The sequence below is a fragment of the Mytilus californianus genome, unplaced genomic scaffold (genome assembly GCF_021869535.1).
Source record: "Mytilus californianus isolate M0D057914Y unplaced genomic scaffold, xbMytCali1.0.p SCAF_5, whole genome shotgun sequence".
In the NCBI taxonomy this organism is placed as follows: domain Eukaryota; kingdom Metazoa; phylum Mollusca; class Bivalvia; order Mytilida; family Mytilidae; genus Mytilus; species Mytilus californianus.
The window spans coordinates 48,407,964-48,432,177 of NW_026262701.1; the positions used below are offsets into that span (position 1 = coordinate 48,407,964).

At 33.4% G+C, this 24,214-nt stretch overlaps 2 protein-coding genes across 2 annotated transcripts; one reads left to right on the plus strand and one right to left on the minus strand.

The window, feature by feature from the left end:
* Nucleotides 1-1,813: 1,813 nt before the first annotated feature.
* On the minus strand, nt 1,814-3,990 carry LOC127702402 (uncharacterized). The gene has a single exon (XM_052206601.1). The coding sequence runs from the start codon at nt 3,986-3,988 to the stop codon at nt 2,000-2,002; it is 1,989 nt and encodes a 662-aa protein (XP_052062561.1). The 5' UTR covers nt 3,989-3,990; the 3' UTR covers nt 1,814-1,999.
* A 5,713-nt stretch (nt 3,991-9,703) lies between these two features.
* On the plus strand, nt 9,704-21,746 carry LOC127702405 (E3 ubiquitin-protein ligase TRIM33-like). The gene is made up of 2 exons (XM_052206605.1): nt 9,704-11,698; nt 21,281-21,746. Exon 1 carries the CDS (start codon nt 9,734-9,736, stop codon nt 10,871-10,873), a length of 1,140 nt encoding a protein of 379 aa, XP_052062565.1. The 5' UTR covers nt 9,704-9,733; the 3' UTR covers nt 10,874-11,698; nt 21,281-21,746.
* Nucleotides 21,747-24,214: the final 2,468 nt, after the last annotated feature.

Consider the following 24,214-nt stretch of genomic DNA (forward strand, 5'->3'; position numbering starts at 1 on the left):
TGTTCTATCGTTTGTTTGTAATGTATTCCTATCATATAGTGTTGTCCTTTTAGCGATATTTTTTAACATTGCCATATAAGCGGGAGGTATGGCTAGCAATAAAACCAGGTTCAACCCACAATTTTTTCGTAAAATGTCCTGTTTCTATGTTTGTTGGCGTTTGTTTTTGTTGCAGTTCAGTGTTTCTGTTGTTCCGTTGTTTTCCTCTTATAGTTGATGTATTTCCATCGGTTTTAGTTTGCAACCCGGATTTTTTTCTCTTAATACATTTATGACTTTTGAACAGCGGTATACTACTGTTGCCTTTATTAAACATTGTATCCGGGGCTCATAAAGGGTAAATAATATATAGTAATATATAAAGTATATTATAGTTATTGTATGGCATTCTGAACTAGATTTTATGAAGCGTAAATGTTTTTTTATATAGTCTAGAAGAGCTGGGATGTAAAATAGTTATCCCACTCGGACTTGGTGTGTCAGTGTAAGATCGCCTTCTGGCCTCCGGCCATCGGGGTGATCTTACACTGAAACAACGCGTCCTCATTGGATAACTATAACATAAATCTCTTTTTTAATCTCTGAATTCATTTAATTTATAAGCATAAATGGTCTCACCACTGTCCCAAGTTAGGGGGAGGGTTTGGATCCCGCTAACATGTTTAATCCGCCACATTCTGTATGTATGTGCCTGTCCCAAGTCAGGAGCCTGTAATTCAGTGGTTGTCGTTTGTTTATGTGTTACACATTTGTTTTTTGTTTATTTTTTGTACATAAATGAGGCCGTTAGTTTTCTCGTTTGAATTGTTTTACATCTTCTTTTTTATATCAGCTCAATAGCAGATTACTAACTCAGAGTACAGTATGACCCATAAAATTTGAGATTTGCGTTTTGATATAACGATCCCGTATTCAATACCAATTTGTGATGTTTGTTATACCGTTATCCAAGAGTTAAGTGTTTTCCATGTCTGGGTTTTTATGTATTTTCTTTTATGAACGTTTCGTCGATCTACTGATTGAGATTTAAAAAGAGGTTGTTGAAATCTCAAAAACTAGTTTAATCACCATATTTTCAGGGGCCTGTCCTAAGTCAAGAACCTTGTTAGTAGTTGTCGTAAGTTTTATATAAATGTTTTCGATATTTGCAGAGTGCATTGTTCATGGCAGGGGGTCTTTGATTTTTTATTGTGAAATTCAAACACAACTTTTATAGACTTTTGTAGGACGTTTTTGAGCTAGACATATTGTGTGGACATCTGCCTATTGTTGAATACTGTATGTTGCATCAGGATGTATTAGAGTATTCTTGTCGTTGGGTTGCTGACTTTTATAGGACATTTTAGAGCTAGATATATTGTGTGGACATCTGCCTATTGTTGAATACTGTATGTTGCATCAGGATGTATCAGAGTATTCTTGTCGTTGGGTTGCTGTCTCGTTCTAGTGTATCCCACTTTTTTACTTAAATAAAATCTGAACTTCCTAAACTCTCGGTGATAGAAATCGTGAAAATGCTGTTCAAAACCACACCATAGTCGGTCTTATGCTGTGTCTGACAGGCATTTGTAAATTTTCTGTCAGTCCTACATAAAAGAGACACTAGGAACATAGAAGTGTATATCCTTTGATAAACATGTTTTACATCCACTTCATTTGAACTTTGGTGGATAGTTGTCTCATTGGCAATCATACCACATTTAATTATTTTTATGTGTATTACCATTCCCGCTATTCCCGATTTTTCATTGAACAATAACATGATATTCATCTATCCGTTATCAAGTACTTTCTTTCAAAACAGAAGTTAAACTCGATGTTACTATATAAATTATGGACATACATTAATTAAATAACAATATATTGTCGAAACATGCTTTACCGTAGCTTATCTTGTCATTGAAGCAACGGTAAATTAAATTTAAAGTTTTCCATCTCTCTCATCTCTCTACATATTCATTTTCATATGAAAGAAATGTTTTTTGAGTAAACTGTTTGTTCAGTAGGTAACATCATAAAGTTCTACATATTCATTTCCACAAATAAACAGAGTATTTTCAGATTTGTTCAACCAGATATCACGCAATTCTTTTATTTTATCGCACTTGCCCAGTAAGGTTCTATCTTGTTCCCCATCTTCCAATATCAAACGTACATACCCATGTTTATACCCGGCAAAAATAAAACCATTAGAGTTAACGACTACGCTGGTGGTGCCTGTCATGTAATGAGAAAATATTTCCTTTCCATCCAGTGAAGTGCTAACGACATTACCATTTTCGGACGCATGTATTAAACGACCGTTCTTGTAATCTATCGTAAGTGCGTTAAATCCACTTGGATTTTTATTTGAACTATTTATTGAGAATGCTGCTTGCAATCCATTGTTCTGATTTAAATTCATTTTCTTAATTTCAGTCCCGACGTTCACATAAAGGTAATTGTCTTTCATACAAATTCCTCCATAATATTGAGTACCAGTATGTTTTATATACCTTGGTTGCATAATTTGCTGATCACATCTAACACTGTAAATGGTACTGCTGCTGGAAATATACAATGTCGTATTCAATGTATCATATGTTAGTCCTTTGGTGCCATCTGGAATTTTACATTCGTTTATTACTTTTCCTGTTGATGCATCGACAATAATCAGATGGTATGGCTGACTGCCTGAGCTACTCTTCGATCGGCAGCATAATGCAATTGTCTGGTCTGAAATACACACTCCCCCAAATAAATCATATTCAGAAAGCACGTGGACCAATTTTCGTTTTATCAAATGGAGATACGGGAATACAGTGCTGGCATGTAAATGCGATTGATCTCTAAGTATCCCTATATATTCTGCTACAAATTCTTTTTTTCCCTCTGTAATAAGTACTTTCCCTACTTGCTCTAATTTCATTATTCGATGAAGTGCATTTTCAATATCAACAGTTGTTTTCACTACACGGATTTCGAATAATAACTTTACAGATTTTTCTATTTCTGAAATCAATTCCGTTTTTGATTTTTGGAGATGAATAAAAAAATGTGTTTTTGAGCCGTAAGCTCGAATATATGTTGTTATACGGAGAAGCTCAATGATATCATTTAAAAGCTTTTCGAATATATCTAACTTTGAGTCTATTTTATCTTGATGTTTCTCTTCCATCATCTTCAGCTCTTTCGAGAATGAAATCAACAAACTATCTAATTGACTTTTAGCAGAATTTACCGAATCGATAACAATGCTTTCAATACTGGAAAACGATTTCTTCAAAGTTATCTTCTCGTCTTTTTGTGCTTGTAGCAATTTTTCAGTACCTGATTGAATTTCAGTCAAGTTCGATTCAAATGAACAACTGTCATCTTTTTTGCTGGTTAGGTCTTCAATGGCCTGAACATCTTTACACTGCCTATGTTGATACGTTACACACAGTACGCAGCAAAGTTGTAGGTGATCAAAACAATATGCCTCGATTACTTTGGAACTGTGCACGGGGCAAGAATCTGATATTTTAAACAAATCGATTTCTTCTTCATTTGTCTGAATACTTTTGATGTCTACAACTTTGTGATTAGTCAAAGATGTTATGAAACTATGCGTGTCGCAACAGTCGTCACAATAGGCTTCTGTACAGTCACGACACCATTTCGTCGCAGAAATATGTTTCTTTTTTCTCTTACAGATATGACACTCTTGGTTTTGCGGTTCTTTTGTGGTTTCTATTAGAGGAGAGATAGTCAAATTACGTTGTAAGGATTTAATCCACTGTGTGGTATCTGTTTCTACATTTGAGGGTGTGACAGTTATTCTACATACAGGACACGTGTAATTTAAGAGTTTATGCCCGGAACGTCGTTCAGTTGATAGGATATACTCACTGATACATTGGAAGCAGAAAGTGTGAAGACAAGGTAGACTACTAGGTGACTTAAGTTGCTCTAAACAGATACAACATGTAAATATTTCCTTTTCTTTCTCATGACCTGATGTCGCCATAATACTCATACAGGTAAACAATTTCCTTGTATTTACGGGTGTACCTATTACATAAATGATAGCTATCCGTTCTTTATACCTAAAAATAAATTTCAATGAGGTAGGTAAATTATTAAGATGTGTTTAGGCACTAGCAGTAAAAACTGTTCGATCGATGCGATAAATATCCACATGAATGATACAAATTAAGATCAATTTAAAATGAAATGAAAGGCGTTTGGGGTTGGGACTGGAAAACAAATAGATAACATATTTCGGCTCGACATCACAAGAAATATTGAAGTGGTTTTTTTTATGGACGAAAAATCATGCTTTTTTTTAAATGTGACATGTGGCTTATTATGTTTAAGAATTCTACAAAAGGTCTCTACAATGTGCATAGCCTTGGCTCTACACACATCTGTGAACCGATATGAGCAAATGGCTTTCTGTGTTATGACATTACGATATCCTGAATGAAAGTGTCCCCATCCACCACATGGGGATGCATTGGACTGATCCCTAAGATGAATTACTGATAACCACAAGATTTTTCACAGAACAATTTGTCTTGAACCGAATCGGTTACTCATAAAATATATTGATGAAATATATATAAAAAAAAATGTTCGCTCCTGTATGATCTCCCGTTAATTTTCCTTATAATAATGTAATTGCCTTAAACAATCCACAAAAATGTTCATCAAAATAAATTTTGTAAGCGTAGGACGCATAAATCAGGAGTGTGGAAGGCATTCGAAGGGAATTTTTGTTTATCAAACATGAACATGTTTTTGAAAATCATTAGAGAAACAGATTCTTACATATATTGTTACTCGGACTTTATTTTTGACAATTTAACTAGCTCTATCTGATAAATCGAACCACTGGTACCGATTGAAAATAATCTGTATTTAAACTATGGTTTCAGAAAGGGTTAAATTGCCAAATAATTACAGAATATATGTATATTTCGTTAGGGAAAAAAATCTGACCGTATAAATGAAAAAAAATAACAAGCGTTTGACCACTTTTCATTTATGTAAATTTACTGACACTGCGTGAAATTGTTTAATGTTTTTTTTTTTATTCAAATACGTGATTTTATTCGGTAAAGATACATTCATACTGTAAATGTTCATTGTATAAACAGACCGACCTGCTTATGGATATAAGAAACAGTTGGAAATATAGTAAACGAGAACAAAAGAAAATTCACACTTCTAATGAAAAAATCGACAAAATCAAAAACAAAACAATGCAGGTGACGATACAGATCAAAAGTTATTTCTCAACAATTGTATATTTTAAAGAAATTGTTTGTATTAGAAATAAGCATGCAAATGCACGATTTTTTATGTTAAGAATTTATCGTGATAATTGTATTAGAAGCTTGTGAAACTGAAATCTAAAAAATGTTAATCTTTGCTGCATATTGATAAAACATTTGGAAAAAATCATATACATACAAAATTTAAAGATCTTTCGTCCACCAATTTTCGGAGTGTTCCACAAAGCCCTTAGCATGTTACATTATCCTATAAAAAAGATACTTATTTTTTTACATCTTAGTTTTCGAGTACACCGGTTTGCTTTTTTCACGTTAACATTCAATATAGAAGTATTGTCTTTTCTTGAATATAATAATTTACAAATATGTCTGTGTAGTTTCAAAAATTAAAGATAAATATTTTTATAAAGTAGGTACCTTATTACCATTTTAAGAAATGGTCGTCTCGATGTTTGTACATGTTTTTGTGGTCTCTTCACAATCAATGTTTACATGTGGATAAGGTCCGTTTGCATTTGATTTTTTCTTTTGGAATTTTTTCCCTGAACTTTTCTGATCTAGCTGCATATATATAAATATATGTATCACTGAAGAGACATTAATTGTCGAAATCCGGATATGGTGTACTAATTTTTGCACCTTTTGTTTGCGGTATACCATCTTTTCCGCAAGTTTATTGTTTTCTGTTTGGTATTAAATTAATATTAAGATCCATTTCGTTACATCTGGTGATCAATTTATTTGGCAATCGCCAATGGCAATCAGTAGGGTTTAAGAACATCCGTTGTTCGACCTGCTAGTCAAATGCGTTTTGTTAAAATATACCTTTTCACTTTTTTGGTCTTTTGGAAAATGTTGTTTGTACTGTATTTAGACCCCTCTACCAAGAAATTTGTTTTACATGCACACGTATAAAAATTGCGGTTTTTATCCAACGTAATCATAGGTTTGAACGTTGTTTTCAATTAAGACTTGTTTATATTTTTTTGTTTGGGCTTGTATTATATTTTCCTTTGGGTTTATATGATCCGTTCATCCTATTTCGACTCTTCAAAATTCATGAGTCTATCCTAAATTGAGGTAAATTATATGGCCTTCCAAATACCGTTTCGATCCCTAACATCACTGAAGAGACATTAATTGTCGAAATCCGGATATGGTATACTAATTTTTGCACCTCATGTTTGTGGTATATCATCTTTGCCGCAAGTTTATTGTTTTCTGTTTGATATTAAATTAATATTAAGATCCATTTTGTTACATCTGGTGATCAGTTTATTTGGCAATCGCCAATGGCAGTCAGAAAGGTTTAAGAACATCAGTTGTTCGACCTGTTAGTCAAATGCGCTTTGTGAACATATACTTTTTCACTTTGTTGGTCTTTTCGAAAATGTTGCTTGTGCTGTATTTAGACCCCTCTACCAAGAAATTTGTTTTACATGCACACGTATAAAAATTGCGGTGTTTATCCAACGCAATCATAGGTTTGAACGTTGCGGAAGCAAATTTTTTGTACTTCCCTGGCCGGGATTCGAACTCATGCTACTGAGATATCGTGGCACCAAATCGCCTTGCACTATGTCCGACACGCTAGACCACTCGACCATCTAGGCTCTATTATAATAAAGTTTTCGTGGGCCGGATGTTACCTTTCCTCGTCAGTTTTTATTTAGCGTCGTAACACAGTACATGATATATAAGGCATGAAGATGGAATTGCTACAGATCAGCTGAATTATCTATTGTAAAGGATCCTACAAACTAATGTAAGATGCAGTCACAGAAATATTTATATTATAAGTACGTCTGAACCAGTGACGACTATATATATATAATTCGTCTAAATAACAGCACAACAATGTTAGATCTTTAAATTTGCGGAAGCAAATTTTTGTTTTCCCTGGCCGGGATTCGAACTCATGCTACTGAGATATCGTGGCACCAAATCACCTTGCACTATGTCCGACACGCTAGAACACTCAACCATCTAGGCTCTATTATAATAAAGCTTTCGGGGGCCGGGTGTTACCTTTCCTCGTCAGTTTTTATTTAGCGTCGTAACACAGTACATGATATATAAGGCATGAAGATGGAATTGTTACAGATCAGCTGAATTATCTATTGTAGAGGATCCTACAAATTAATGTAAGATGCAGTCACAGGAATAATTATATTATAAGTACGTCTGAACCAGTGAAGACTATATATATATAATTCGTCTAAATAACAGCCCAACAATGTTAGATCTTTAAATTTGCGGAAGCAAATTATTGTTTTTCCCTGGCCGGGATTCGAACTCATGCTACTGAGATATCGTGGCACCAAATCGCCTTGCACTATGCCCGGCGCGCTAGACCACTCGACCACCTAGGCTCGACAAAAATCAAGCTTTCGGTGGCCGGGTGTTACCTTTCCTCTTCGAGAAATTTTACTATGAGCAATTTCGTTTACGAAAAGCATTTGATCCTTCGAGTTCCTGGGCTACCGTTGATTCAGAATTATGGTTATTGTACATAAATGATAATCAAGAGAACAAACATCAAAGTACTGGTAGTACTACAGTTAGTATGAACACAGATTCAAAAGTTAATACAACTGATCTGAAATGTAATACTTTTAATTATGAGGGTGGTTGTTTCAGAAAAACTTGTTTTATAACCATGTTTGCATTCGTAGTAATGCTGGTCTTCCTTCTATATCTTGTCCTAATGGGCAAACATTTGCACCGCCTAATCAGAGACCTTTTTATGATTATACACAATTGAGGTCTTCAAGACCTCAGAATCAGGTAGTTAACGTGCATAATTTTTATATATAGTTCACATTCGTTTCTTATTGGTGCAGCAACCACCTTAGCTTGTCAATGGATTGCGTACCAGATCTGAATTAGGAGGTTAATTAGTTGAAGTTCTGATGCACCCACGGGTAAAAGATAGTTCAGAAGTGATTATGCATTTAATTAAATTTTGTATTAAAATTTTTGTATTTTATATCTTCCTATATTTATGTAGCTATTAGCTATATAAGAATTGTAGGAAAACCTGTGAATATTTTGATCATCTAGTATCCAGCAAGCTTTGTGGTAGCAAGGGATCATCCAGGTGGGGTTAATTTAAGACTGGATCTGTTAAATGTTCAGTGTGGTTGCATGGTCTTGAGATAGGTTAAAAGTCAACTTAGAAAAATACTAAATAATCATAGTTTTAATACAATTTTTTGATATTTTGGCTTTGCCATAGCTATTAGTTGCTGCTTTATACATGCATGTAAATATGTTTAAGATCATTTGTTCACATTGATTGTTAAAGGTATCTGGCTCACAGCATTGCAGCGAACCGCCCTATTTATGGCGGTTGTCAGAGTATCTGTGTCCTCTGTCAATATGGCAGAATTCGCTGTATATAATCTGAATTATAATATATATTATACTCATGAAAATGTGACATTTGAGGTTTTTTGATATTTACACCTGTGTATCCCATGGTGCATTCTAAATTTAATCTACAAGCACCCGTGTATCCCACGGTGCTTCTATACATATCCATCTATCTAGAATCTATCTGCAAGGTTGCTATATTATCTGCGGTAATCATTCATCTATCTATATGTACGTATATATATTGTTGCATCTATTTTGTGAATAAAAGCTGTGGCCAGATATCGCTGAACCATAAATGTATTTTGTTTTAATCTGAGATAACGTAAAGGAATAAAAGTTTACATCCAGTAACTCTTTGGGAGCGTGTTTCTGGGGTATTCCGTAATACAATAGTTCTCTTTTTAACACATCAAGACTTGTTTTTCTCTCTCAGGAAATATAATATGAAAAAAACATTTCCTGAGAAAAAAGAACAACAACTCAAAAATGAAATTCGAAGAGCAAAATCTATTTTGTTAATATTCCATCAATTATGAGTGAGCAATTTGTTTCGATGATAAGTACCAAAGTAATTTGGTCTGACTTCTAATGCTGGGAAAATTTCTAGAACTTCTTGTAAGTCAACTTAACGATTAGTCCAATGCATTCCCAGGTGGTGAATGATTACACCTTCATTCCGGGCATCGTTATCTCATAACACGGAATACCTGGCAATTGATGATATCGGTTCACCGTGTGGATAGGGCATTTAGCTTATACACCTTGGAGATTCCTTGTGTAGAATTAAAAAAAGAGAATAAGGCTCATGTCACCGGTACAAAAAGATTGATTTTCCTTCCATACACTTCAAATATTGTTAGTGATGTCGAGCCGAAACGTTACCTATGTGTGTACGTTCCAATCCCAATTCCCCTTAAATTTCATTTTTATTTGATGTTAATTAACACCATTTATTTAGATATTCATCGACTTGATCTAGCCCAGAGCCTTAACACAAACAATTAATCTGAATAATTTTCTCATTTCTTAATATAGCAATAATTTATGTACTAGGTATACCAGTACAGACAGGGGAGTTATTTACCTGTACAGGTGTTATGGCGACATCAGGTCATGTGGAAGAAAGGGAAATATTTACATGTTCTATCTGTTTAGAGCAACTGAAGTCACCTAGAAGTCTACCATGCTTACACACTTTCTGTTTTCAATGTATTCGTGAGTATATTCTGTCAACTGAACGCCTTTCCGGGCATAAAATCGCTAATTATATGTGTCCTGTATGTAGAACTATTGTCATGCCCGAACACCCAGAGTTAGATACTACAAAGTGGGTTGAAGCTTTACCACATAATTTTACCATCTCTTCTCTATTGGAAACTTCGAAAGAGCAACAAACCCAAGAATGTCATACTTGTAAACGCAAACAAAAATGTATTTCCGCAACGAAATGGTGTCGTGATTGCAGTGAAGCTTTTTGTGATGATTGTCGTGAAATGCACAGTTTAATGAAATCTTCTATGAGTCACGAATTTGTAGATATTGCGAGTATTCCAACCAATGAATGTGGAATAGATTTTAGTAAAATATCGGATGTTTGTCCCGTTCACAGTTCTAAAGTAGTAGAGGCATACTGTTTTGATCACGAAGAACTTTGCTGCGTACTGTGTGTAACGTTACAACACAGGAAGTGCGTCGATTTAAAAGCGATTGAAGACATAACCAGAAAATACGACGAAAAAGATTCATTTGATGCAAAATGGACTAAAATTAAATCAGGGTCTGAACAAATATTACAAAAAGACCTGAAAGACACTTTGAATAAATCGTTTTCTAGTATTGAAAGTACCGTCATCGATTCAGTTAATACAGCTAAAAGTAAATTAGACAGTTTATTGGTTGTATTTTTGAAAGAATTAAAGACAATTGAAGGTAAAACCCAAGGCGATTTTGAGTCAAAATTAGATTTTGTCGAAAAACTCTCAAATCGTATCAAGGATTTTGTCCGAATTTCAACGTTTATTCGATCTTTTGGTTCGAAAACACAACTCTTCATTCATATCCAAAAATCAAAAAAGGAATTGCATTCGGAAATCGATAATGCTGCAGAGTTATTACGTCATTTCACTGGCGTTATAGTAAATTTCCATTTGGAAAATACACTACAAAATTTGATGGAAATGAAGAAATTAGGAGAAATACAGGTTGTAGAGAAACGCAATAAATCTGTAACAGATTAAGGAAGGCTTGTATTAAATTATTTGTGTTTTCCAACTTGTAAAATGTTCACTTCTTTTCATTTTTCAGTTGAAAAGAAGTTAAACTGTGCACCTTTCTGGGTAAAATGTAGGAGGAATGTATATTTGAGACCAGACAATTGTACTATGCGAAAATAACAAGCTGACCGTTACCGATATAGCAACAGCAAAAACTAAATATGAATGTGATTTTCTCAAAAAACAATTAACGCAAACATATTGACTGGAAATAACACATTCTAAATTTCTTTTTACTGAGGTATAGAGTTATATTTGATCAGAACGTCGGGAAACAAACGTAATTAAAATGTTCTTATAATAGGTGTGTTTGTATTCATGACCATTATCTTTATATAATTTAATTTTGGATGTAACACGTCTTCTGATTGGCTGAGAGAATTTTGTTAAAGCTCATAGACATAATTTTGTCATGTGACCGTGACGTTATCAACTTTTTTCATGATTTACTCCTTAAAAATGGAATTTATAATTAAATTATAAGGAATGATTGTAATATTTTTTCTGTCTATTCGAAATAACAGAAAAAATGTGGTGCACACTGTTAAATAACCCGCTACGCGCGTTATTCAGTGTGCACCACATTTTTTATGTTATTTCTTTATAGACAGAAAAAATATTACAGTCATTCCTTAAATAATCGTTGGAATCGGAATCATGAAAATAAATAGAAAACAAGATATAGGGTTGCAAACCGCTTTCTCAACTGACACGGAATGTACATATTTGAACGGTCTTGCTATTGATTTCAAAAACAAACATTTAGTACATACAACAAAAGATTCCAATGTTGTTGGTACTTCACTTGACGGAAAAGAAATATTTTCTTTCAAAGATGATGAAATGAAAAAAAGTTACCAGCTTAACTGTCATTTCTCGTGGTTTTATTTATGCTGAGGATGAAACTGAGATCGTACATCTCATATCCGGAAATGGGAAACAGAGCAGAACTCTACTTGACAAGTGGTTTAAGATAAAAAAAAAAGATTGTGTAATATATGTTGGACAAATAAGAAAATATTCTTTATTTGTGGAAATGGATACGTAGAACGTTATTGTCTTACCTTCTAATTAGACAGACAAGAAGCTCCACGAACAGTCTTTATATATGGTAAAACATACAGAAAAAAATCTTAATCATTGACGGTTTTCAGTCAACAGTGATAAGATGACGGTTTTTGTTTTCAGCAATTGATGGATAATTTCATATTTGATTAGATTACTGGTATCAAAGAGTTTTAGTGCTTTATCGAAACTGATTTTAAGTATACGTACTTGAATGTATGTACCTTTTGGTTTTCCTACGATTGAGATTAAAATCGAGAAAAGTTAAAAAATTTCAAAATTAGGATATAAAAAAGAATAACCCCATAAAATGCGGGTTCCTCATGGTTGCCTTCAGTTATGTCATAATGTTTTAATGCACTGTAAGGAATTAGGTGTCGCTTGCAAATAAGTTTCGCTTAAATTCATAGCAACTTTGTGCGATTAAAGGGATATTAGCCACGATTTAGAGAAAATCATATAATATGTTTTTTTTAACCATTTATAAAAGCGAAATGTTGAAATGATCTTTCGCTATTAGCAGTGAGTTTGGTTCAATTTTGTTAAAATAAGCTAAAAAAAATTGCTAATGTATTATTGGCTTTCAAGTCAATAATTCCATCATCAGTTGAATCCGTTTTCATGCAAACTTTAATTTTACAATTGGCTGGAGATGGTTTACGCATATGCTAATCGTGTTCAGTTATTAGAAAGAAAAGAACTTTGAAAAGTGAAACAGCAACCAGGAGAAACCATTTCGTTGACTGATTCGGACCACCAAAAAAAATCATTCATTTAAAGGTAAAACGATGATTTACATTTTTAAACTATGACATAAAATCAAACAGACCTAAAAAAAAAATTAAATTATACGATTGCATGTGCTTGTCTGTTTATTTGTCTTTCTTTTTATGTTTATATCAGATCGCATGACCGTTGGCAGTCGAAGGAGGTCAACTCGATGGTTTATTAGATGGCGTCTAGTCTAAAATACGCACCAAATGCTGATACATTATAACGAGCCCATGAATTGGTAATTGTTTCCTTGGGATTTTCTTTAAATTTAGATAAATGTTTTAGTAGGTTATAAATCAAATATGAGAATTTAAATCAAATCAGTGATCATGAAGTTGACAGTTAATACCCTTTTAAGAGCTTGAAATTTTGTATAGACACGTCACATGTCTATTGTTCATCTGAGAAGTTGTGTTGAATGACATCTCTTGTATTTTTTGTGTAGTTGGGTTGCTGTCGCAATGATGTATAATATAATGTATTTCAGCCAGTATTCATAATTGCGGGATTTTAGCTAAAACTTAGACCCAGAGTACTGATCTGGGAGTACCCACAGTTGCATACAGTTATTTCAAAGCCAATAACAAAATAATAAAAAAACATGTGACCGAGACAAAATATCAATCAGTACACATCAAATGTGTTGTTTCTCTCGATATTGTTATATATATCTTTTGTCCCTACAATCTTTTTTTCATTTCAAACTTAATTTCTCATTCGGTTATGAATGTCTGGTTTGATGGGGGTCTTCATTTCTGTTTATTTTAATTTTTAGGTTGTTATTCTCTATTCTAAATTCAATGTCAATTTTTCTCTAATATTCTGTAAATCCCGTCCATACCATGACGTATGAGAGTCAGAAGCTTTACATGTACCAATGATTTTAAATTGGGAATGTCTAAGTGTTAGTCCAGAAATATTGACAAAACCGCTACTGTAGGTACTCCCAGGTCAGTACTCTGTGTCTTTATTGTATACCATATCTTCGAATATTACTCGTCAGAGAATTTTAACGTGATTAACGTGATTAGCAAGCCGGTTGTCAATAGTGGATCAAGAACTGTTGGCCTAGATGGACCACCTGAGTTTCCCCCTGGTTAATTGTGTTCAATTTACGATGTAGTGTTTTATGGACTTTTATTTGTCTGTTTTCTGTTTGCATGATTGATGAGACAACGATGCCTAATGACCAATGTACAAAGCTGTGAACAATTAAAGGAAATTGCACAGCCTCCAATAATGAGAAAAACACAAACCTTATAGTGAACTATAGGTAAACCATAGAAAGGACGGGAAAACAAGATGTGAACCAATTCAAAATAGCAAACCAACTGCTTGGTTTATACTACAGCATAAAAGGAAGACAAAAAATATGGCACACAGTAACCAACGACAAAAAATGGACTACAGAATAATGTTTTGTGACAGGCACATACAAAATATGCCGGTTTAGGTGTGTGTGTGTGTTGGGGAAAGGGGGGGTATCGTATTTATGAGCGATGGGTAAAACCCCTCCTTTACTTGGGACAGACTTCCAACATCACAGAACAAGAACAAATTGTTAAAAAATATAATAACAATTTGTTTACCCGTTTATGTGTGTTTGGCTTTCAACTTAAAGCTATAGAAAAGATAAAGAGAAAATTGAAACAGCAAACGCAAAACATTATCATCAAGAAAGAAGAAGAAATAGATAATAGAAAAAAAATTGGTATTCAGCAGACACGATTTTGGCCGACAGTTTCCTTTCAACGCCATATTCTTGTTGCATTGTATCAAATATAATTATGCAAAAATACCAGGTGAGCGATAAAATCTCCTTTGACCCTTTCAATTTCTACCACAATCGCATGTTCTTCCTATCATCAATGACCCAATTACTTTTAAAACCCCTTTATATATCTTTCTCTGTCATACACGGGTTGTATAGTCCGTGAACATAACGAGGTTAAAACATAAAATATAGCATTCACTACTTGTACGCAAAAACACCAAATGCATGTGAATATAATATATACATCCTTCATAAATATTTTGAAATGAGTATCTAGAAGGAAAATTATAGAAGAACTTGCATTGTTCGGGAGTTTTTTCCTTTAGAATCTTTAGAAATTGTTTGTAGTACACCAGCTAGCCTATAGATCCCGATTTTGACAATTTAGCATTTTAAGCCTTTTGATGTATTTATCATTTAGGTTTACATAATTTGTGCTTCAAATTAAGATATCATTATCATTAAAAAATCATCTTTTAAATTTTCTATGAATATGAACAACATAGAAAATTTGTTTCTCAAAAAAGTAGTTGACCCTTGCTAGATGAATAGGTAAAAGTCGTGATCTCGTCATTGGTTGTATTTTATTTTGTCTTTAAAAAAAGGTGGCGGTATACCAATGTGACATTCAAAGTCATTCTCATTAGTCAAATAGAAACTCTCAACGCAAAAAACTTAAAATCGACGAAAAGACAAATAAGTCTAGAAAGACACTGTATCGAATATTATAGACTTGGCGACATGAAGCAAACCTATAACCGTGGGCGATCTCATGTAACACGTAAGGGAAAACATATCCTGTTTTAACTTTTTTATGTACTTTACAGACTTTTTAAAAGTAGGTTTCAAATATTATGTTTGAATTTATTCACGACTTATTTAGACTCGAGGCGATTAAGGGCTTGGCATATTCTATAGACACTTGTATAATGTTTAAGACCAATGTTAACCTTTAGAAATTTTTTGTATTGTTGTGTTTAGTGCGGTCTCATTGTCTCATTGTCTTTTACCCGATATCCCCTTTTTAGGTTGAACGATAAATGTGAGTGAAGAATACCACCAGCCGGCAACTTTGATTATCTCTCCTTTCATAGTTAGACTATAATTTTACTCCTAAAAAAAGAGGTGAAGGATACCACAGGGACATTCACAATGCACATCTTCCGGTACTGTTCTTCAACTGTGTAAAGTTCAGTCGTTTTAAAAATACATAGACAGACAGACACACGGAGTAGGTGATTCCTATATACCTCTCAAAACTTTTTTTTTCTAGGGTATATCACATTTAACTAAATCTTTTATTTTTATATCAGAGTGTAAAGTATATGATTTAAAAATTTTGTTATAACGCTTAAAATACTGATCAAAATATTAAAGGTTTTCAGTTTGCCTCAAAAACTCTGTAGTAATCACCGTCTTCTGTTAGCAAGTATGCAGTCAATTGGATGTGTGTGAATATCTAGCAGTTTCCATACCCTTTAATGCCGTTTATTTCTGCATTGGCTTTAATAATATTGACTATTGTTTTACACTGCATTTTCAAGCAATTTTCAAAATTTGCTTCTCTGACATCTAACACTTTGCATTTCTGGCTGTCGATATTCATGAAATTCATGTTTCTATTTTTCATGTCCTCTCCGTTAGTGCCGCTACTGTGATATATAATACTGTTGTCAAGTCTCTCTTCTTGTATAGTTTCTTATTTTATCGTCATTTATAAGCATCTGTCAATTCAACAACTACTCAACTATGTACATTTCTAAAATGTGTGTGGAAACAAGACATGGTAATATTCTTAAAAGTAGAAAGGTTGCAACACATATTGCAATTTTCCCCCGATTTATGCTCTTTCCTCCTTTTTTGGGTTAAACCATAGCAAAATATTAACTTTGCCATTGACGGTTTTATCATTCGGAAAACTGCTGATCGGCAACATGCGTATTCCCTTGCGCGTAAGCATTTTCTTTATCAAAATGTGTTTGAATTGTTTTGTCAGTTCCTGTTTGATCACCCGTTAGCCCCTTTTATCTTGGAAATGTTGCCATCTCTGTCAATACAAACTTAAAAGGGAGCATTTTAGATATAATCTACCCTACCCATCAAATCACATTGTAAAAAAAATCGATTGTTAACCGTAATAGCTTAGTGAAATCGGCTTTTCATATAAAGGTAGGACATTTTATACAACTGAATAAGAAAAAGTCATTCGAAGCTAACCTCTTCTCAAAATACTAGTATTGTTTTATGTCATTTTGGCAAAATATCAAAACATAGATGGATTAGAGAGTATGAAGGAGTATTATCAGATAATATGAGTTTACCAGCTGGTAAAATGTTTGATTCTATTCAGTTGAAAAGAAGAACAAATATTTGCCTCTCTGGATATGATTTGTGCGGGTGAATGTGTATTTCAGATCAGACAATGGTACTTTGCACGTATAACTCGCCACACAAGCTGATTGTTACTGATATATCATCAGGAACAATAACAGCAGAAGGTTTTTACACTACTATTCTAAACGATTGACATATGATACTGAGAATAAAACATTCTTTGTTTCTATTTTCAGAGGTGAATTCTACAGTGTTAGATATGACAAAAACTTCGGGCAACCAACATATACAGTCCGCCAAAAGTTAAGCACCACCTATCTTTGTTGCATCGATTTTTTTTTTCATTTAAAAAAACCAGTTAATCCTTGAAAAAGAGAAAATATTCATGTAGCAATTTTGCTAACATATGCCATAAACAAACCATCAACTTAAGTTTGGTCACTGATGCAGGTTCTATGCATTTGAATTTTGCGTTCTTGGAAATAGTGAAAATTACACATATCAGAAACGGAATTTAAGTTTTACTTTGAATTTATTTTTTTACAACAATTAATCACCCAAAATCATTAAAAGTCTCTACAAATAATCTTTGGTATGTTCGGCAAATTTAATGTCAATATTAAAGTCAATAGGATGTGTAACCACCTCTCTTCCGGTACAGTTCCATAACACGGCGTCTCACACTTTGTACAAGCCTTCTGAACTTTAGTTGAGCAAATTTATTCCATTCATCAACAATTGCTCCTCTTAAATCGCCAAGATTTTGCAAAGGTGGATCTCTGCGATTGAGATTTCTGCCAATGGCATCCCAGACATGTTCGATAGGGTTCAGGTCTGGAGACATGGAAGGCCAAAAGATAGTGTCAATGGCTTCTTGATCTTTGTAATCGGTTACAATCCTTGTCCTGTGTGGTCTAGCGTTGTCGTCCATTTATGAGGGTCTTGACGCAAGTTGGGGATTCTCAAAATGAGGGACTACAATGTTTCTAAGCAACAAATCCCTGTATGTCTGTCTGTTCATGTTACCCTGCAAAATATGCATACCCAGCTTACAACAGTATGAGAAGAAACCCCTTACTGTAACACCACCATCAACCATCAACGATTGCTGTCGTTGGGCAATTGTTGTTTTGGTGATAGGCAGTTTTATTTCTTTGCCAGGTTCTCATGTTCCATCGTCGACGGTCATTAGCCCTTTGAAACCTGATTATACGGTGCCTGGCTGTTAGGGCACGTCTTTTGACAACACGAAGTGCTCTTAAGTAGCCTCTATGAAGTCGACGGACCAATGTTCGAACACTAACACGACCACCTGGAGGCCAGTGGTGTCTAAGCTATGGGGTAGGAGTAAATGGGTTGGCTTTAGCATGACCAATAAGTAGTCTGTCCTCACGATAGGTAGTTAAACGGGGTCTTCCGGACCTTGGTCTATCATTTACAGTTCCTGTGTCAATATGACGTTGTAAAAATCTGATAATGACGGTGCGATTAACATTGAAATGGTTACCAATGCTCCTAGTGCTCCTACCGGCATTTGACATGTCAATTGCTTGTCAACGTTCAGTCACAGATAACTTACCGCTTGCCATATTTCACAGTGACTTGGTGAAGGTCAAATTTTACCTGTACGCGGGACAGTAGGAAGATGATTTAAAGGCATCGAAACAGTGTATTTGTAAAAGTGCAGATGACCTTTGATAAAAGGTTGCTTGGCGGGTATACCGGAATTTTTTTTGTCGTAATGAATTTTCTTAGTGTATGCTATAGGCAATTCATAACACCAAACATAAATATTTTTTTCGCAATAGTTAAAAAAATATTGACAGTTAGATTTAGGTGGTGCTTAACTTTTGGCGGACTGTATAGATAAAATCAGGAATGCCTTATAACGGTGGTGTTTGTATTCATGATAATTATCTGTATATGGTCGTTTGAAGCGGAATCATGAAAATAAACTTAAAACAGAATGGAATGTTGCTAACCGCTTTCACAACTGACACAGATTGTACAGATTTGATGGGACTTTCGTTGATTTACTGTGCTTATCCAGTAGGCTTTGGGGAATCACAATAGCAGTGGCTAAAACAGTTTACCAAATTGCAGTGTAAATTCTTCTCCAACAAACTGACCAACTGGTAAAATATTTTAAAAATTGCTTCAATATGAAGTGAGTGCAGTGTATTATAAAGTATTGCTTACCATCGAACTCAAGTTAGTTGTTGTCTATGTCAAGATGGTCAAACAAAATAAAGACTTACTATAATATTAGTCACTGGTTTAAAAAGGTCTAACTTTGACATGAAAACTTCTATCCTAAATAAATTTTATAAATAATTAGTTCAAAACATTGATTTTTAGGTGAATTATTTATAGCTTTGTTTTTTAAGAGGAAGTTATTGTGTAATTGTGATTTGGATAACATTTTCTATAAGAATTACTAATCTGCTGGCATTAAAGGGAAATAACTTTATTCAGTCATTGTATATATATATATATATTAAAAATTTAATCAGATACCAGGCTTACGATTTTGCATACAAAAGATTCATCAATACGACTTTAATAAACAAAATTGAAATGCCGAGTGAGTATGAAGTTGAAGACCATTGAGGAAACAAAATTCCGAAAGGTTTTAATTGCTTAATACTGCTTATAAGTAATCTAATCCTCGGTGGTAGAAAATCATTAGTATTTTGAACAATTCAAAGTTTTGCAAAACAGTTAATCTATAATTTTTACCATATCAATGAAAATTCATGTCAACACAGAATTGCTGAGCTACTGGACTGGTGATACCCTATTTATTTACAGAGAAATCTGAATTATTGATAGAACTTTGATTGTGTCCCATAATAAAAGGTTTTTTTTTCAAAATTTTAATCATCTCAAAAATAAATTTCAGTGTTCTTTTCAGAACAGAGAATGATAGTTTAATAATCATGGACATAATGTAACAAACAAATTACTTATAAAATGAAGGAAGTTGATAGTTTACAGAACAAAGTTTTGCTGATTTTAGAGTAATGCAAAATTATTTCCCTTTAATATTAGCATATTAGTAATTGCTTTAGAAAAAAATATCCAAATTACAATTACGCACTAACTTACTGTTAGAAAACAAAGCTATAAATTATTGACCTACAAAACAAACTAACTAGGGACATTTTTACCACATCTTAGATTGTGGTTTACCATTTACGTCGTCTGGTCTTTTAAGTACCGAACATGACCTATTCCCGAATATGACTGTTTTGTTGAGTGTGAATTCGCATTTCTATAAGACGTGACACGGTATTTGTTTATCAAACATTCATGTATTTATTCATGATGTTGTATTTGTAATTCTGATCGGATATTTTTTAATGTCTTATCGTTTGTAGTTGTAATTCTATTTTTTTTTATTTTCTATTCGTATGTGAAGTAAAGATAATTAATCACCCAGTTCATTTATAAGATTTTAGTTTAAAGCAACTATAAGTACACGATTTATTTGTTTTACAGTTTGATTTAGAAGAAATACCGACATAGCTAGATAATACAATTAATTATCTAATTACTAACACAATTCTATATTAATATTCTTGTAACTGTTATAAAATACATCAAATGACATAGTTACAAACCTGATCTTGAACTGTATCAAATTTTTAGAAATTTACCTGTGACGTCACTTTTCTGGCGTTGATCCAGTCGTTTGAAAGACAGTTCGTTGTTCTGTTGTGCTGTTTTTATGTGCTGTCCTATGTTGTTTTACGTGTTAGTTTTTATTCTGTGGTTAGCATGTCGAAATGTACAATTGTATTGTTTATTTGTGTATTTCTCTGTCCTGAATGTTCTTGCATTTATTTGTACCTTATTCCTGTCATGTAATGTTGTCATTTTAGTGTTATATTTAACATTGCCATAAAAGCGGGAGGTTTGGCTAGCCACAAAACCAGGTTCAACCCACCATTTTTTCTTAAAATGTCCTGTACTGGAAAATGGCAGTTGTTATCTTATAGTTCGTTTCTGTGTGTGTTGCATTGTCGTTTGTTTTTTGTTCACTTCAGTGTTTCTGTTGTTTCGTTGTTTTCCTCTTATAGTTGATGTGTTTCCCTCGATTTTAGATTGTAACCTGGATTTGTTTTCTCTCAATCGATTTATGACTTAGCGGTATACTACTGTTGCCTTTATTTTGAACTAATATTTATTAAATGTATTTAGGCTAGAAGTTTACTTTTTATTTCATTGCACTCACTTCAAACTAACAACCATTCACTGAAGCAAATAGTTTAAATATTTTACCAGTTGATCAGTTTGTTGGAGAAGAATTCAAACTGCAATTTGGTAAACTGTTTTAGCCATTGCTATTGTGATACCCCAAAGCCTTCTGGATAAGCACAGTAAAAAACAAACATTTAGTACATACAACAAAAGATTCTAAGGTTGTTAGTACTTCACTTGACGGAAAAATATTTTCTTTCAAAGATGATGAAATGAAAAAAGTTACCAGCGTAACCGTCAACTATCGTGGTATAGTTTTCCCCGGGGATGAAACTGGGAGCATACATTTGATATCTGAAGATGGGAAACATAGAAAAAATATACTGGGCAAGTGCGATAGAATAAGAAGATTGTGTGATATCTGGTTGGACATATCAGAAAAGACCTTGTTTATTTGTGGAGACCAATTTGTAGAACTTTATAATATAAACTATTTAACATTTGATAAATTCCATGGATTTGATTGAGATGAAGACATAATGGAAATATCATACAGAGAGTACACTTAATCATTGAATATGTTATGGTGTCTATGTTAAACATAATTTGAGGTAAAAGAACTTTCGACCATGGTGATACTCAAAACTATAAAATATATTATACAGTTTACTTTTTTGAAAGGTTGCGGGGCGAATGTTTATCGGATTATACATTGAAATACTTGGATTTCTAATCATCAAAATGAAGTTTTATTACCGTTCTTCATCTTTTTATATACACAACATATACGCATTTGGAAAAGTTATGCCAGACACAACATACAAGGTATAGTTTGTTATGATGTGTTGCAGCATAGTTTGTTTTTCAAGAAAGGTTTCCGAGATCTCAAAGAAATCTTAGTCTATTCCAATACCTTTGCTTAGAACACTCGACATTAAAGACAACATAACAATATGTTTTGTTACTGTCTTATCATGGTTGATAACTTGGCATAATGTATTTAAAGCGTTTCGATATTATTCAGAAAAAACGTAAGCAAAGTCTTCAATGACCTGAACATTTTACCATGTGTCTCAGAAATGTCTTCGATTTTATTGCATTTGTCATAAATATTTCAAAGAATTCACGATTATTATTTAGCAAATTGATTGTACTTTGAGATTTCGTTTACTGACAGTATAAGCGGTAAATCGGGAGACTACGCTTGAAACAGGGACTAGTGAGTGGGTGTTCCGTTATCGATTATAGTCATACATTAATTGAATTAAAAAAATGAAAAGAGATGTAGTTTCTCCGTCGATGAGACAACAACCCTATAATTATAAGTACAATAAAAAGAGAAAAAACATCTAAAATCGATTGCAATTTATTACAGATTTTTATTTCTTTGAGTAGCATGACGGGCTCCAATAGTAGTACTACCTGAGAACTCGGAGTTCATATCCATGGAGGTTTGGTGGGGGTCGTGTTGCCCAATATTTTCTTAGTAATGTTATGTTACTGTTGGTTGTCTTTTTGTCTTTTTCCCTTTTTGGCCAAGGAGATGTGATTTTTTTATATAAACTATTATTACTAATAATTTGTTATTGTCCTCTTTAGTGTTTTCATTGACTTTCTATGCACACAAATCCTTCAACAATAGACACGTGTCTTCTCTAGGTGCTGAAGCTCTATGTCGTTCAGAGTCTATGCAAGTAGTAAATAGATTAGCAGTCCGAAGCAAAATTTGTCATACATACTAAATCTTTAAGATACCAGAGGCACGGAGATATGACAATCATTGGCGGTGTTGATGTTCCTAGCTTTGGGAAGGCAGCCGTACATTAATATTCGGAGAAGACGTTACTAAGTTAAACAAATATTGTGTCTTATCAATTTGTCCTTTTTGAACAATAAAATATGATTAAACTAAACTACATTAATATTTGACAGATTTTACTACGGAATCTCATTATAATCTTAAAATGTACAAGAAGACTGTTTCATTTATATTACGCATGTGCCTATATATACTAAAGTGTGCTTAAGTAAGGAACCCTGTTAATAGTTGTCATTGTTTATATATTAAATAATGTGAGGGATTTAAAACTAAGGTCGCAGTTTCTTTACCCGTTTAGGTTACTCGATTATAGATTCGTTTTTTCCCTTCAAATTAGTATTCAAAACTCGAACTTTTGCTTTGCACTTTGATAAAGCCAAATACAAATACACTTACTTAATAGGTTAACCAAACACTTGGCTTGCAGTATAAAGTTTTCACAACAGATCATAGGATGGAGCTCACGTAATTGATATCTTCTGCTTTTTTTAAAAAGGAAAATAAGATGATGTGGTATAATTTCCAATGAGACAACTTCCTACCAGAGACGTAATGACGGAGAAGTTTGCAAAATATGTAACCGTACGACCAATATCGTTCAGCAAACTATATCCCGACATGACAAATGTAAAACGAGAAAACTAATGGTCTGATTTCTGTAAATAGCAATAAACAAAAAACAAAAAACAAATATGATATACAGCAACAATTGATAACCAATGAATTACAGGAACATACAGAATGTGGCGAGTTGTAATATGTTTGTGAGCGCTCAACCGTCCCCTAACCAGCGACAGTGGTGTAAAAGTACAATATAAAAACATACTACAAAAAATCATTTGGAAAAGTCTTGATTTATCAGATCTACACAAACGACACAAAAAAATAAACAAAAAGACTTGAGACACAAAGTTACGATCTGAGAGTACTTGCAATTACTGACAACTAGTTAAAGCAAATAACATTTAACACAACTTTCAACTATTAGAGGCTAAATTATCAATAAGTACACAGACAATTGATTTAGTATAAAGACTTCATGCAATGATTAAAATGCCACTCAAAGTTGAATACGTGTGAAACTGCATTAAAAGTCATGTGGTGATATAATTGTTTAAAACTTTGAATCATAAGTTGGCCATCCGTATAAACGCTGTGTCTGATATTCTTATAATTCCCTGAACAATATGATTCTCCAGACAGTTCTCTAAAACAGAATTGAATCAATGCTTCTAACTAGTTATCTAAACTTTAGGTTAACATGGAGTGCGTGTTGAATTTGCTTATAATGACATATTTTTGGGACAACTGTTTGCGGATATAGTTCGTATATTGG